Here is a 12,987-nt window from a genome sequence, read left to right as displayed (position 1 = left end):
TCCCTGTATGCTTTCTGCTTTTTCTTAATCACCTCTCTGAGATGCTTGCTCATCCAGCTTGGTCTACAACTCCTGCCTATGAATTTTTTTCCCCTTTCTTGGGATGCAGGCTTCCGATAGCTTCTGTAGCTTTGGTTTAAAGTAATCCCAAGCCTCCTCTGCCTTTAGATCCATAAATTCTTCAGTCCAATCCACTTCCCTAACTAATTTCCTTGATTTTTGAAAGTCAGCCCTTTTGAAATCAAAAACCCTAGTTGCAGATTAATTGTAGAAGTCTTGTGATCGCCTGAAACTTTTTTTCTGTATCCTACCCAAAACACTTTCGAGAACATTATTGGTCATTGGTCAGTTCCTTGCTATAAGGATGAAAAGGGGATTGTGTATATTTATTCTCTCTCCCTTTCTCAGGGATCTGCAGAAACGGGTGTTTGATACTGTCAAGGTTGCTAATGTTACACGTGGTCGCTCTTCTTCATTTCCTGCCCAACTACTAATCCCTGGATCTAATCGTTCAAGTGTTATCATGACCGCAAAGCCCTTTCAGTCTGGTCTACAACAAGTGGAGAGCAAGGCACATCTGAACCAGAGGAGCAGCTCCAAGGAAATCTCAAAGTAGGAGACTCAGCATATTAGTGTGGTTTTAGGTTACTTGTATTAATGGTAGGCAGTCTGTATGCATGCATAGGAATTATCATTCTCGGTGCCGAACTATAATCTTATTGCTCTCATCAAAACTCGAGGAGATAGCTCTCTCTCACCAGCTGCCATGGCAAGTTAGGGCTCAGCTTTTTCACCTTTGCAGTGTGACTGAGACTATTTCCCTTATTCTCTTAACTGCTAAATGTTCTAACTTCCCAGTGTCACCCCATGGGATATTGTGAACCCAGGCTTCCTCCACTGATGACATGATTTAATACTAAACCTGCTCATGCTATCCACACCTATTGCGCTGACAAGTCATATGTCTGTGACATTGTGCATCAAGGTTGAAGGGGGAGAGATTACGTGGCACATATAAAGCAGAAGAGGATGAATGTTAGCAAGCAAATAATACAAAGAATTATAAACATCCTTATGTAGTAAATTCAGTGACTGCAGAGAAAAAGCAAGCAAACAGGATATCTTATACACTGGTGGTCTTTGTTCCTAAATAATGAAGCTGTGAGATGCTGCCTCCAGACAAATTTGTCTGCAGATTTTTAGTCTGAAACCTTGCCAGATATTGTGATACTGACTACACCAATTAAATAGAAGTCTTTAAAACAGCTTCATCTTTTTTTCCTCATCCCAAAACTAAATCCAATCTGGGCCCCTGTTTACTAAAGTAATGTTTAGTCTTTAAACTTTTAGTTTTAATTCCCAATTCTGATTTCATGTTCCCCCAAGGGACAACCAAAAGCTGGGCCAGCCTGGAACCCCTGGAGACAATGATTTAGCTACGGCTCTGCACACACTTCATCTCCGTCAGCAAAACTACCTGAGTGAAAAGCGGTTCTTTGAGGAGGAATGGGAGCGTAAAATGCATTTGCTGGCTGACCAGAAAGAAGAGGCTGGTGGCTGTTGCACACCAGTAGGGAGTTGTCTGTCCGTGGGTGCAAACTCAGAATTCACTGACTTCTCTGGGGGCTCTCCCTGCCTCCGTTTGCTCCTGCCAGAGAAATTACAAATTGTTAAACCTCTCGAAGGTAAGAGAATAATCTGCCTTCTCTCTCTAGCAGAAGGAAATGTCATGCTTCGCTTATGATGGAATCAGTGTATTTGATAATTAAATCAGTGTTTCCCTGGGAATGGGTTGGTATTCAAGAATCAGAAGCCCTTGGAGAAAGGGACATTTTTTTTTTTTAAAGCCAATTATCTGCTAACTTGGTGGTAACACAGTGTACTTCAAAGTAAGAGACCCAAATGTAGGAGCAAACTTGTTTCAGTACTAGGCTTTCCTGTTTAACTCTCTGAATCTCTTGGTCTAAATTCTTCTCATGTTCCATGATGACAGTCCCAGGTGGTCAGGTTGTTTTGGTATTGTGTTCTGGCCACTCTTTATGATTCAGTAGAATGGAACAGAAACATCCCCTTCCACCTTTTTTTGCCTCATCAGGATCTCAGACTCTGTTCCACTGGCAGCAGCTTGCTCAACCCAACTTAGGTACCATCCTCGATCCACGGCCAGGTGTTGTCACAAAAGGCTTTACACCATTACCTGAGGATGCCATCTACCACATCTCTGACTTGGAGGAAGATGAGGAAGAAGGGGAAGGAGGTATAACATTTCAAGTGCAACAAGCCTTTCTGGAGGAAGGGACACGTGCAGTGCCAAAGCCAGAGGCAGGGATCTTCCTGCCACCTCTTACTTCAGCAACAGTGCCACTCGCTGGTAAGAATCATGGACGTTTATGGTTTCACTTTTCATATATTTATTACTGTGTGGCTTATATGTCACTCTTGGTGCTTCCTTATGATGATGCTTTTTTCATTGCTGTATAAGGTTGTGCGTTACCCCTGTCAGATTTTAAAGCTAAGGAGAGGTATGTCTGGTCAGTTCTGGGATGGGGGATCTCCAGGAACATGAAGGTTTTGCAGGATTCAGAAGATGGCATTCTCCCTCTAAGCCTGTGCTGTTCTGGAGCATACTGCTGCTGGAAAAGCTGGTTTTGGATGTGACCAAAAACTGAATTCTTAACCAAGTACGTTCGTCAAAGGAACACTCCTATGTTCTTGTATCAAAAACAATTGACATTTTCTTATTTAAAGTAATAAAAATACTGATAAAAAAATTAAAACATTCCATGGCAACTCCCATTTCCTGCTAGAAGACATGAAAGAGAAATTCAGACAGGAAGAAATTTAATCTGCACTAAACTTGGTTGAGGAAAGTACTGTATTTTTGAAGACTGAATTTAGTTATGTTTCAAAATAATGATTCATTGAGAAATAAGGTTGTGGTAAAGGAATAAAACTTCTGATTTCTCCCTCAATGTTGGTATGAGGAGATACATTTGCCTGCAGCAGGTGTGTCTCAGTCAGTGATTTCTGTACAATAGCTTGCTGGTAGACTAAGAAATATGAGATTTCTGAATTAAGAAGTCTGGATTTGTCTCTGGGAAATTTAAAGGCAAACTTCTTTGCAGAGCTCCATTCTATACTTGTTTGGGGAGGTAACCTGTTGGGAGTCTTTTCATCCAAGTACCAGAAGACAACAGTCACACAATGTTAACTGAAGCACACTTCGGTAAAAAGGAGATAATCATTTCTTGTGCTCTCCATCTTCAGAGCACTTGACAAACAGCAACTAGTTCTTGCCACACCAGTGAGGTATAGAAGTATTTCTCTCCCCTATTTTACTCAGGAGAAAACTAAGACACAGAGAGACTTGATGTGTCCTGTGTCATGGGAGGAGTCTGCATCAGTGTGTGGAATGAATCTAGAGTCCAGGGTCAGTCCTGCGCTGAAAACACTAGATATAACACTCTTGCTAATGTCCAAGATATACACTCTAAAGAAGCAGAAGCTCTAATACTGAGAAGTCTCAATTTCACTTGATCTTACACTGAAAAAAATTAAAGTGAGGAATGGAAAGTCTCTTAAAATAAAACTCTCTTTTTCAATTGAATATATTTATCTTTGGGGGATTCCCCTTCTTTAGTCTTTATTTAAACCCCACAAAAAATCCTGGAATAATGGTACCTTACCTTAATTAGTCCTTTTCTCTCGCTTTCTGTCCTCATTGGCTGTGTTTTGTCTGCATTGCAGCCTCAAACCCAGGAAAGTGTCTCTCCTCCACAAACTCCACATTCACCTTCACTACCTGTAGGATCCTGCACCCCTCTGATGTCACTCAGGTTACCCCCAGGTAAGATGGTTGTTAACATTCAGAGTTATTGCACAGAATCAGTTGCTCCTGAGGTATGGACCAGGTCTAGAAAAGAATGAAAGATGTATCTGGCCCGAGAGGAGCATTCAGGATTGATGTTCTTACTAGTCGTTTTAATTATGAAAGGCATTGCGAGAATGGATCGATATTTTTCTCTCTCTCTCTCTCTCTCACACGCACACACACACATATATATATATATCCCTGACCCCTTTAATTTCACCACACATTGGTTCCTATTGTGGAAATAACTTTAGGCCAGTAAATGGAAATATAACTTTATGCAGCATATAATCTACTGATGGGATTCTCTCTTGCAGGACATATTTGAGATCTATTCTGTGACTGGGTTTTTAAAAAGAACTAACTCATTTCATGTAGTTATCCAGCTACATAGCACCTATGTAGTTATCCAAATTAATAAAGTGAAGGTGATCACATTTTATACCTCAGGATAGATGATGTAAGATGACCCTCTGTGCCATTTGGGATCATGTATGACCTTACATAATTTGCCAGGAGCATTATTAGTTGGTTTTGTGTTGGATCTTGTGTTGGTTGGTGGTTTTCTCCTGAGGGGTAGGGTAGGAGTTTAGATGGATCAGTGGTCTGATCTGGTGTCAAATCCTGCGGGAGCTCAGTATTCTGAGATTTTAGAATGTCATTGACCTCTTACCCAGAAGGCACTCTAAGTCTGGTCTGAAGCTTTCTCCCTATTCTTTCCAATAAACGGGTGCACCAGAAACCAGCACCCACCTTCCCAATTAAAACTAGATGCTGCTTCCTGAAGCACCGAGTTATTATAGTAGCAGAGAGAGGTGGGAGGTAATGATAATGTTTGTGCATTGGGGAAGGAAGATAAGGATTAAAAGGAGAGAATATGTGGGAGAGAGAAAAAAACTTGTACTGGACAGTGTTAATCCTCAGCTTTGTGAAATGAATCCTGTCAGTTGAAGCGGGAGCTCTACAAGATCCTCCAGTCTGCAGCCGTGGAGAATCAGGTTTGCAAATGCTTAGACCTTTAGCCTCCCTCCACCAATGTGTGTGTTTTGCAGCAGAGCAAATGTTTTGTATGCTTTTGTAATTATGTTTCTATCAAATGTATCCAGATACTCCTAAATAGTAATTGGCTTTGGAAAGCTCTAGTTTATGGTGTTAATCTCTAGCTTCAGCGCCAAAGGCATTTAAAAGGTAAACTCTTCCAAGTTAAGACTTGACAAAGAAATGAGTTTAACATATACCATGACCTTTGCAATCAACCCCATGCTTAAATATACTCTTAAAATTTTAAAGTAGTTCTTCTTCCATGATTATTCTAATGCACATAGAAGTGCTGGACTGTAATTATTCCTGTAATTTGGTTGTGTAGGATCCTGTAAAATTTGCTGCATTTTCTATAAAAACGTTTCCCATCATCATATGTCAATATGGACCGGCTTAACTTTTTTTTTCTAATGTTTTGTGTCCTGCAGTGTGGGATTTGCAAAGCAATGTTTTGTATTTCTGAATATTATAAAGGCTGAAGTTGTGAAAGTTGTAATGAATCTTGTTATATGCAGATACAGAATTTTTAATCTCCTTTTTTTAATTTGAGCACAAGCCTTATTTTTAAAATGATTGTTGTTACCTTGCCCTGTGTTATATGAAAGTTTCCAGATTGAGAGCAAAGTACAGTAATAATAATATCCAGTGTGTGTGTTTTTGTTTGTTTTTTTCAGCTCCATGTACACGCCATTGTCATTTGGAAGTAGTGGCAACAGTACTGGCAATACAACGGTGAGCTCTCCAGCCATGTCCTGTAGGCTTAGTATTGGAGAGTTCCTCGCCAACAGAAGAGACTCTTCCACCACCTTGAGCACCACCACCAGTCTGGCTAAACTCTTGCATGAACAAGGCATCTCTGCCAAAGTTTGTGATAACTGTATGCCAGGAAAGCTGCCTATTCTACAGCCCCTACGAACCCTTCCCGTTCCCTCCACTCCCCGAAATTCTCCCTCACACTCACCTTGTTCTTCCCCTCTGCCTTTTGATACTCGAGTGCATCTCTCTGAAAACTTTCTGGCATCACGACCAGCTGAAACATTCTTGCAGGAGCGGTGTGGCCTGAAACCATCCCATAACCCTCCTAACCTAGACCAACTGAAGATGAACCTGGTGGACAGGCTGAAGAGGTTGGGTATTGCCAGAGCAGTCAAACCCCCGGAGGCAGGGGACCATGTTAAAAATCAAGGGCCAGAAATTGGCCTGCGGAGACCGGACTCGGCTGTGTTTTTAAGTGCAGGTAGCAACCTAATGGGTGGACTGAGAAGAAACCAGAGTCTTCCAGTCATGATTGGGGCACTTGGAGCTCCATTTTGCACATCCTCATCAAAAATGGGTATCTTAAAGGAAGACTGAGTGGTTTCTAAGTAACAGACTTCTAGCAGAACAAATAATATGTTAAGGCTGAACATCTGATACAGGTGTGGAATGGAAAGTTGCAGAAGGAATGTGCACGTTAAAGTGGAAAAAGAAAGGGAGATGGGGTGAGAGAGAGAGAAATTGCATGGAGTTGAGGAAGGAAGAAGAAAGAATTGGGAAGAGATCACAGGAGAGAAGAAACCAAAGCTAAACCTTGAGACCCTTTACACATCTGATTTCCTGGCTTAAATAAAAAGACAATAACAAATGCTTGTTAGTATCTTCTGCTTTCAAATGTATGTGTCTGGGGCAATAAATGTCTTGTAGAATGCTCTGTCTCCCCTCTCCACCATGATCATATTATTTTGCCAAATGTTAGCGGTGATATTGTACCACTGAAGGTATTAGTAAAAGGAACAAGGAATCTGTTCTTTACTGCACCAGAATAATTGGTCCAAATCCATCTCTGTAATGAAGAACAAGCACAGGAACAACTCGGATTCCTTTGTTTTTTGCATTTCCAAATTAGAAATTAAACTGAACCTCTTCTTTTAAAAAAATATTTTGTATGTTAAGTTTTATACTTCTCATTGCATGTACAAATAAGAGTTGGGGTAGGATTTTTATTTTGGATGAGTGCAGCGGTGCTAGTGGAGTATCAACAGAATGACATTCCTCTCTGAACTCTCTGAAAGCTGTTGAAAGCACGTTGAGGAAAGTGCAATCAGTAGGAGTTAAGCAGAAGATTTTATATTCTAGGGGAAAATTGTTTATTTCAAGCCACAAAACGTTTCCAAAGCATGCTATGCATATATTTTTAATAAAAGGAGGTTTGCTTGCACACACACACACACATACACGCACACTCACAAAATCTCAGGCACGTTTTAAGGTTATAAAAGGGAGTAAAACATAAATGCTTGATTCTAGGTTTGTTTTTATTTCATCTAAACGGGGAGCATATTTTTAACAGAAGATGACAGAATGTTAGAAGTTTTGTGACTGACTCTGCTCTTGGCTACTAGATAGTCCCTACATTTGAGAGAGCTTTTTAATGGAATATAAACCTAATGGATATGATACTTAAGATACTTTCTGATTCTAGGCAGGATTCTGTTACACAGATTTCACTGAGGAAACAGTCCATGAAAGTTGTTCTGGAACTTTGGTTAGTACATAATCGAACGTTCCAGACTCTGGCACTGAAGCAACAAATAAGGCAGCGGTGAATGGTTTTTGTGGCCACTGTATCAAATAGAAATGAGTTTTGTCATTGTCAGAAGATAATCTGCCTCTTCTTTGTTAATGGAGAGCAGTTCAAAGACTTACTGTTCTGAGTGAAAGTAATAAAGATCTTAAGAGGCAGAACTCACTGCACTGGAAAATTGAATGGACAGAAATCAAGTCCCTTGAAAAGAATCTATTGGTGTCTTTGGGTGCTAAATAGCAGGACGCTTTGAGCCCATCACCAGTGGATTCAGAAGCATTTTAGCTATAACTAAGCATAAAAAGTTGTTCCTTTGAATAATCTATATCATGGTTTATAAAGGGGCTACAAGGAAAAAAAACCTGTCCAAACTGATCAGTGCTAGATCTCTGCAAGTGATTCTGTTGTGAACAAGTCCTTAATCTCTGTGAAATAGAATAGTTTATTTGTAACCTAATTTTAGCTACAAGGAACTTTCATTATTATGATTTATAGTCTCCATTTCTTTACAAGTGAATTAACAATTATACTTTATCCTAGTTGTTAAATATAGTTATGGTAGACCTAGTGGGACCAGGCCAGCGTGAGTAGTGTAAGTGATCAAATTATGATGGAAAATCAAACCAGAGTTCAAAGCTATATATGTTTCGACTGAATGGTCTTTACCCGCACTGGAACAATTTTTATAGAGATTTTAATACTCTTTAGGCCCATTCATTCTGACCAGTCACACAATGATAGGGTCAGATTTGGCCACAACCATGTTTTAACAGCCATGCTTAACTAGGTTGTCTAAACTCGGTTGTAAGACCTGTGTAGTTGGGGCTCTAGGTGACATCCTCTTGGGGTCCAGTGGAGTGAAGCAGTCATATGACTGGTTAGAACTGTCAAGAGGCACAACCATCCTAATCTGCCCTCCAAACGCTGCAGCACTGCCAGCACTGTAAAAACTTTAAATGGAACAGATTAGAAAATCTGATAGCTTTATAAATGAGTTAGTATGTCATTTATAACCTGACGTTTCCTACGATTGCACTCCTTTTGGTGTCTTAATGATGCTTTTTGATATAAAGCTTGTTTCTAAAAAAGAAACGTAGTAACCACTCCAAGCACTAACTGCTTCACAAGGTTTCTCAGCCGCCATTGTCTGTCAGTAGTACACATAAGCATTCAGTAGCTCCATTGGTTGGCCTTTGGGAGTTCGCTTAGATAGCTCACGTAGTTGTAAAAGATTAATCTATTAATTTAAAATAATGCATAAGGGTTAATTCTGTTTTAAATGACAAAAAATGTTCCTAATTTTTATTTTAAAGCATTTGGGTTGTACTTCCTTAACCATGCACAGGGTCTTACCTCGCTTGGTAAGGTGAGTATTTGTTCTCCAGTGCACTGAGCATTTGGTATATCATATGTGTATTTTGCAGTTCCCAGGGAAATATCAGGTGACAAAGCAATAGAAAATTAGACAGTCTGATGTATACAGAGAACAGCATTTGTGTCAAATTGATGTCCAATTTAGGTACATTTATTATATAAATACTTGTAAACTACAGCTAGACTTTTACATGTATTAAATAATTTAGAATTAATATATGTGTATTTTAACTAGCTTTGTCATGATTGCTATAGCTGTGTATTAACAGCAGAAGAATCAAAACAACTGATTTATTAGACTTTTTTTCAGACCAGGTTGCTGTTTAAGTTCATTTAAAAGCACAATAATTAAATGCATGTAAATATGGAATGAAGCCTTTTAAAAACATGTTTTGATTTGAATGATACCAAGTTTTCCCAGCCTAATGTGTAATAAAGTTTCCATAGACCAGTGTCTCATCAACTACCTGTCCAAAGCAGGAAGGTGATAAAAGCAGAACTTGTGCACTATTGTGGCTATATATTTATCCTTTCAGTTGAAGCTGAAGATTTTTCTATGTTGTATTTACATCGATGGATACGCCATGTGTATTTTGTATACTTGTGCCTAAATTCCAGGGTCAAGGAAAATTAGATCTGAAGGACGTAGCAGTGATTTAGCAGTGGAGCCTAACCTAGAAGACAACATTTTGCAATACGCCTTTATGATGTTGTTGGTAGCATATTTAGTTCCTGTGGAGTTGGAAGAATTGATTAGTGTCTCCTGCCTCGCAGTAGAGAGAAGCATTTACATGAATGATCTATCTAAGATTCTACAAAGGGTTTCTTGGTATATTTCAAGATGGCTTAGTCAGCTGGGTGGAGCTAGTGGCAACAGCAACAAATAACTGCAGTTGAAACAGGTCCTGTGTCCACAAACCTGCAGCATGGAACAAACACCGGAGAAGACCGAAAGGAATTTAGCCATCCCTTTTAGGAAAGACCCAGAAAGAGAGAGAGCTTCCTGCAATGTCAGTCTGCCAACCTCAGTGTCTCTTTTATTCAGGTTTTGAGCATATTTTTGGAAGTAAGAAAAGTACCCATTTAATTTTCTGCCTTTAGAACCACAGGACTATAGTTTCACTAACTGAACTTCTTTGATGTGAAACGCATACAAAACCAATGCACTAAAAGCAGACATGGGCAGTGAGATGGAATATGTTTTTTTAAGCAGAAGAAAATCTACTTCAGCAAAGCAAACAGCATAGAAAGGAGCAAAGGTTTGGGTTTGAGACCCATTTAGCCACTGCATAGGATAGTTGCACATTTTTTGAGAAACTGGGAACTTTTTTTTGTTCATCTGCTTTTTGCACTTAATTTTTCATAGTGGAATGTAAATTTGATAATAAACATGTAGAAACATGCTGTTTTACATGACGCTGGTGGCACTGTGGTTTGTTCCATGCATGTGGATATAGATAGATATAAAAATATGAGTGTGGTGGTGGTGGGTACTCTTATAAAAGGAGATTTGGCTTTTAAAAAGATGAAATGTTGCTAAAATACAGTAGATCTATATTTAGTGATGGTTAAATCTAGATAAGTGTTTATTGTATATCTTCTTTGCTGTTTGAAAAACCTTTTTGTTGAGAACAAAGAATTTCATTTGTCTTTAAAAAAAGAATATCCAGACGTGAATGTCTCCTTGTCAGATTACATGCAATAATTAACTCTTGTGCGTACTTTTTCTTTCATCCCACAATGGCTATTAAGGACTCTTAGCATTAGGATGACTCTAGCAGGAAGCCAAGAGGGAAAGAATGGAGCAACCTTCCCTATATTTATGGAAAATCAGCCAGCATCTTTCAGTTCTTCCTCCAGTTTTTTCCTCCTTAAAACATGATTTCCTCCTTGGGAATAATGGACTTCTTACACTCTGTACACTTATTTCTCTCACACAAGTTTCTTGTGCACCCTTAAATCATTTCAGACGGACTCCCTGGGCAAAAGGGTTTTGTGCACTCTCTCTTTAAGAGGGAAAGAATATTAGTAGCCAATGAAGTGGCACTCTCCTGTTTCCATGGTGACAAGGGAAACTAACCTTGTCTTGGGAGAAGCAAAGATCCTGATAAGAAACAGGACCTACAAGGACTGCTTTTTTCTGATAAACTTCCGCGGGTTCCAGTCTCTGGACACGTCTGGACCCAAAGAATAAAGCCAGCTGCTATATGAGAGTAACACAAAATGTAAAGTTTTTTTCCCCTTGTTTTGTTTGCGATTCAGATCTGCAAAGGGGACACACTCCATTGCTCTCGGGTTTTGTGTTTTAGAAACTAAAGAACTTGAAACTGCTGCTAAGACCCAGAAATGTTTTTAAAAAGCTGTTAAATCCAATAGATCATTCAGATGAATTTCTTGGGGGCTGGGCTCCCTGGAGGCCCCAAAGAGATTTCAAGTTATGTCCTGCCAGAAATAACCCTTTTTTTTTTTTTTTTTTTTTTTACGAGTAGAGCAGGCCTGATTTGACTTCACCTGGAACTGTGGACTCGAGATCTAATTTATTTATCTTTGTTGTGGGCTCTGTTCAGCTTTGGGTTTTCTAAGGGTTTTTCAGCAGATTAGTGGGGGATGAGGACAATCTGTCAGCTTTATACACCTTGGAAACAGGAAGTTTTGCCTGAATAGTTGGCTTAATTTTTTCCATTTCTAAATGTGATCTCATTTCTCTTAGTTCTACCTCCCTTGTTAGCACACACAATAATCCTATGCTGGTTACACCCTTCCAATACTTGTAGGCTATTACCATGATCCAACCCCCTTAGCCCTCTCCTAGCTCAATCTAGGCTACTTTAATCTTTCCTGTATTCCCCCCTAATTATTGTTCTTCTCTAAAGTGCCTCTAAATTCTTTCTAGTGTGATGATTCCACTGCTGAGTAGTGATGGTGTCAGCAGAGGGTATTATGGTAAATTTGTTACTGTTTTTTCCCATGTTCTGTGGAGCATGGTAGGTGGCCAGGAAGAGAAAATTTCATGGCAGTTTTGAAGAGTGGGACAGGATGCCGAGGGCTTGGGAAGAGCACAGAGTTGAAGGCAAATGGAGAGTGCAAACTGGAACCCATCAGTTGCTATGGTCTTTAGAGCCTTACTCATGATGCCCTTGGCATGCTACTAGGAACTGTGTCAGACTAGGTTGGGTACCATGACAACTCAGAGCCTTGTACCTATGGTTACACTAGCGATCAGTTATCCTGGTGTGGTTGGATCACAGGCATATACAGCAGGATGATTGCCTGCCTTGTCAGTGATGTTACAGCTCTCCATGCAGACCAAAATTGCATTGATCTTTCTTTGAATCCCCAAAGGATGGATTTGTCCCAGCCCTACTTGTAAATGAAAGTAGTGAATCTCCATGACCATTTGAAAGTAGCCAGCTGTTTGTGAAATCTCCAAAATTCCTCCCCTGTCCACGGTGTGTCTGGGGCGGATCACTATCTGAGTTAGGTAGTTGGTGTACATGAAATGGAAAGATACCTGTGCTTGCATATGAGTATAAGATAAAGATCAGACTTGGAACCCTTAATGTGTGAGAGTGAATTCTATGCTCAGATACATGTGTGTAACTTACAGAACTCAATGGGAGTTCCATGTATGCATCCAAGGGCTGAATCTGGCTTTCTGTGTACTGTGGCTGTGTTGGTCTCCCATAAGAAGAAGGTGATATTTTCTCTGACTTACATAAAAAATTCCAAGACTAGTAAATGCTTCTGACTCCTCATATCTTTGTTTCATCTCCAGCCTTTTGCCCAGCCAGGGTTCCTGCTATACAGACATGTCTCATTCCCCCTTTTTGTACTGTGCCTGTTGGGACCCTTGGAATGTGCGGGGTAAAAGGCTAATTAAGACCATGCCAGGCGTACCAAATCAGAAAGCCAGGTAAGCAGAAGCCATTGGAGGAAGAGGGAATTCCATTTTTTCTAATGCTTAACACCAGTTTCTTGCATTTATCTTTTATTTGGGCCCCATTAATAGTGGCGGGGCGTGTTGTAAGTTATATATACATATAAAGAGATGTGTTTGAAGTTACAGGTAACTCATGTGTATGCTGATTTTTATACAAGTAATGTATTACACTTTTATGTTATGTACGCCTTTCCAAAT

General features: G+C 39.8%; 2 protein-coding genes across 19 annotated transcripts in view; both read left to right on the top strand.

Moving 5' to 3' along the window:
• Nucleotides 1–10,265, top strand: part of TRAK2 (trafficking kinesin protein 2) — an 80,600-nt gene extending 70,335 nt beyond the window's left edge. For 13 of the 17 annotated variants that reach the window (XM_043525671.1, XM_043525670.1, XM_043525665.1 and 10 more), the window contains 5 exons: nucleotides 409–612; nucleotides 1,387–1,685; nucleotides 2,096–2,371; nucleotides 3,748–3,847; nucleotides 5,587–10,265. In XM_043525671.1, the coding sequence (XP_043381606.1) occupies nucleotides 409–612; nucleotides 1,387–1,685; nucleotides 2,096–2,371; nucleotides 3,748–3,847; nucleotides 5,587–6,265 (1,558 nt within the window). In that variant the 3' untranslated portion in view covers nucleotides 6,266–10,265. The remainder of the gene's footprint in view (nucleotides 1–408; nucleotides 613–1,386; nucleotides 1,686–2,095; nucleotides 2,372–3,747; nucleotides 3,848–5,586) is intronic. The other 4 variants (XM_043525673.1, XM_043525677.1, XM_043525676.1 and 1 more) reach the window with 1 other exon arrangement.
• A 124-nt stretch (nucleotides 10,266–10,389) lies between these two features.
• FLACC1 (flagellum associated containing coiled-coil domains 1) overlaps nucleotides 10,390–12,987 on the top strand; it is a 28,591-nt gene continuing 25,993 nt past the window's right edge. The window contains exons 1-2 of one of the 2 annotated variants that reach the window (XM_043525679.1): nucleotides 10,390–11,074; nucleotides 12,625–12,762. In XM_043525679.1, the coding sequence (XP_043381614.1) occupies nucleotides 12,659–12,762 (104 nt within the window). In that variant the 5' untranslated portion in view covers nucleotides 10,390–11,074; nucleotides 12,625–12,658. Of the gene's footprint in view, nucleotides 12,763–12,987 lie in introns of both variants that reach the window. The other variant, XM_007071856.4, reaches the window with a different exon arrangement.

Source organism: Chelonia mydas, chromosome 11 (assembly GCF_015237465.2).
Source record: "Chelonia mydas isolate rCheMyd1 chromosome 11, rCheMyd1.pri.v2, whole genome shotgun sequence".
Lineage (NCBI taxonomy): Eukaryota > Metazoa > Chordata > Testudines > Cheloniidae > Chelonia > Chelonia mydas.
This window is presented reverse-complemented; position numbering and strand designations above follow the sequence as displayed.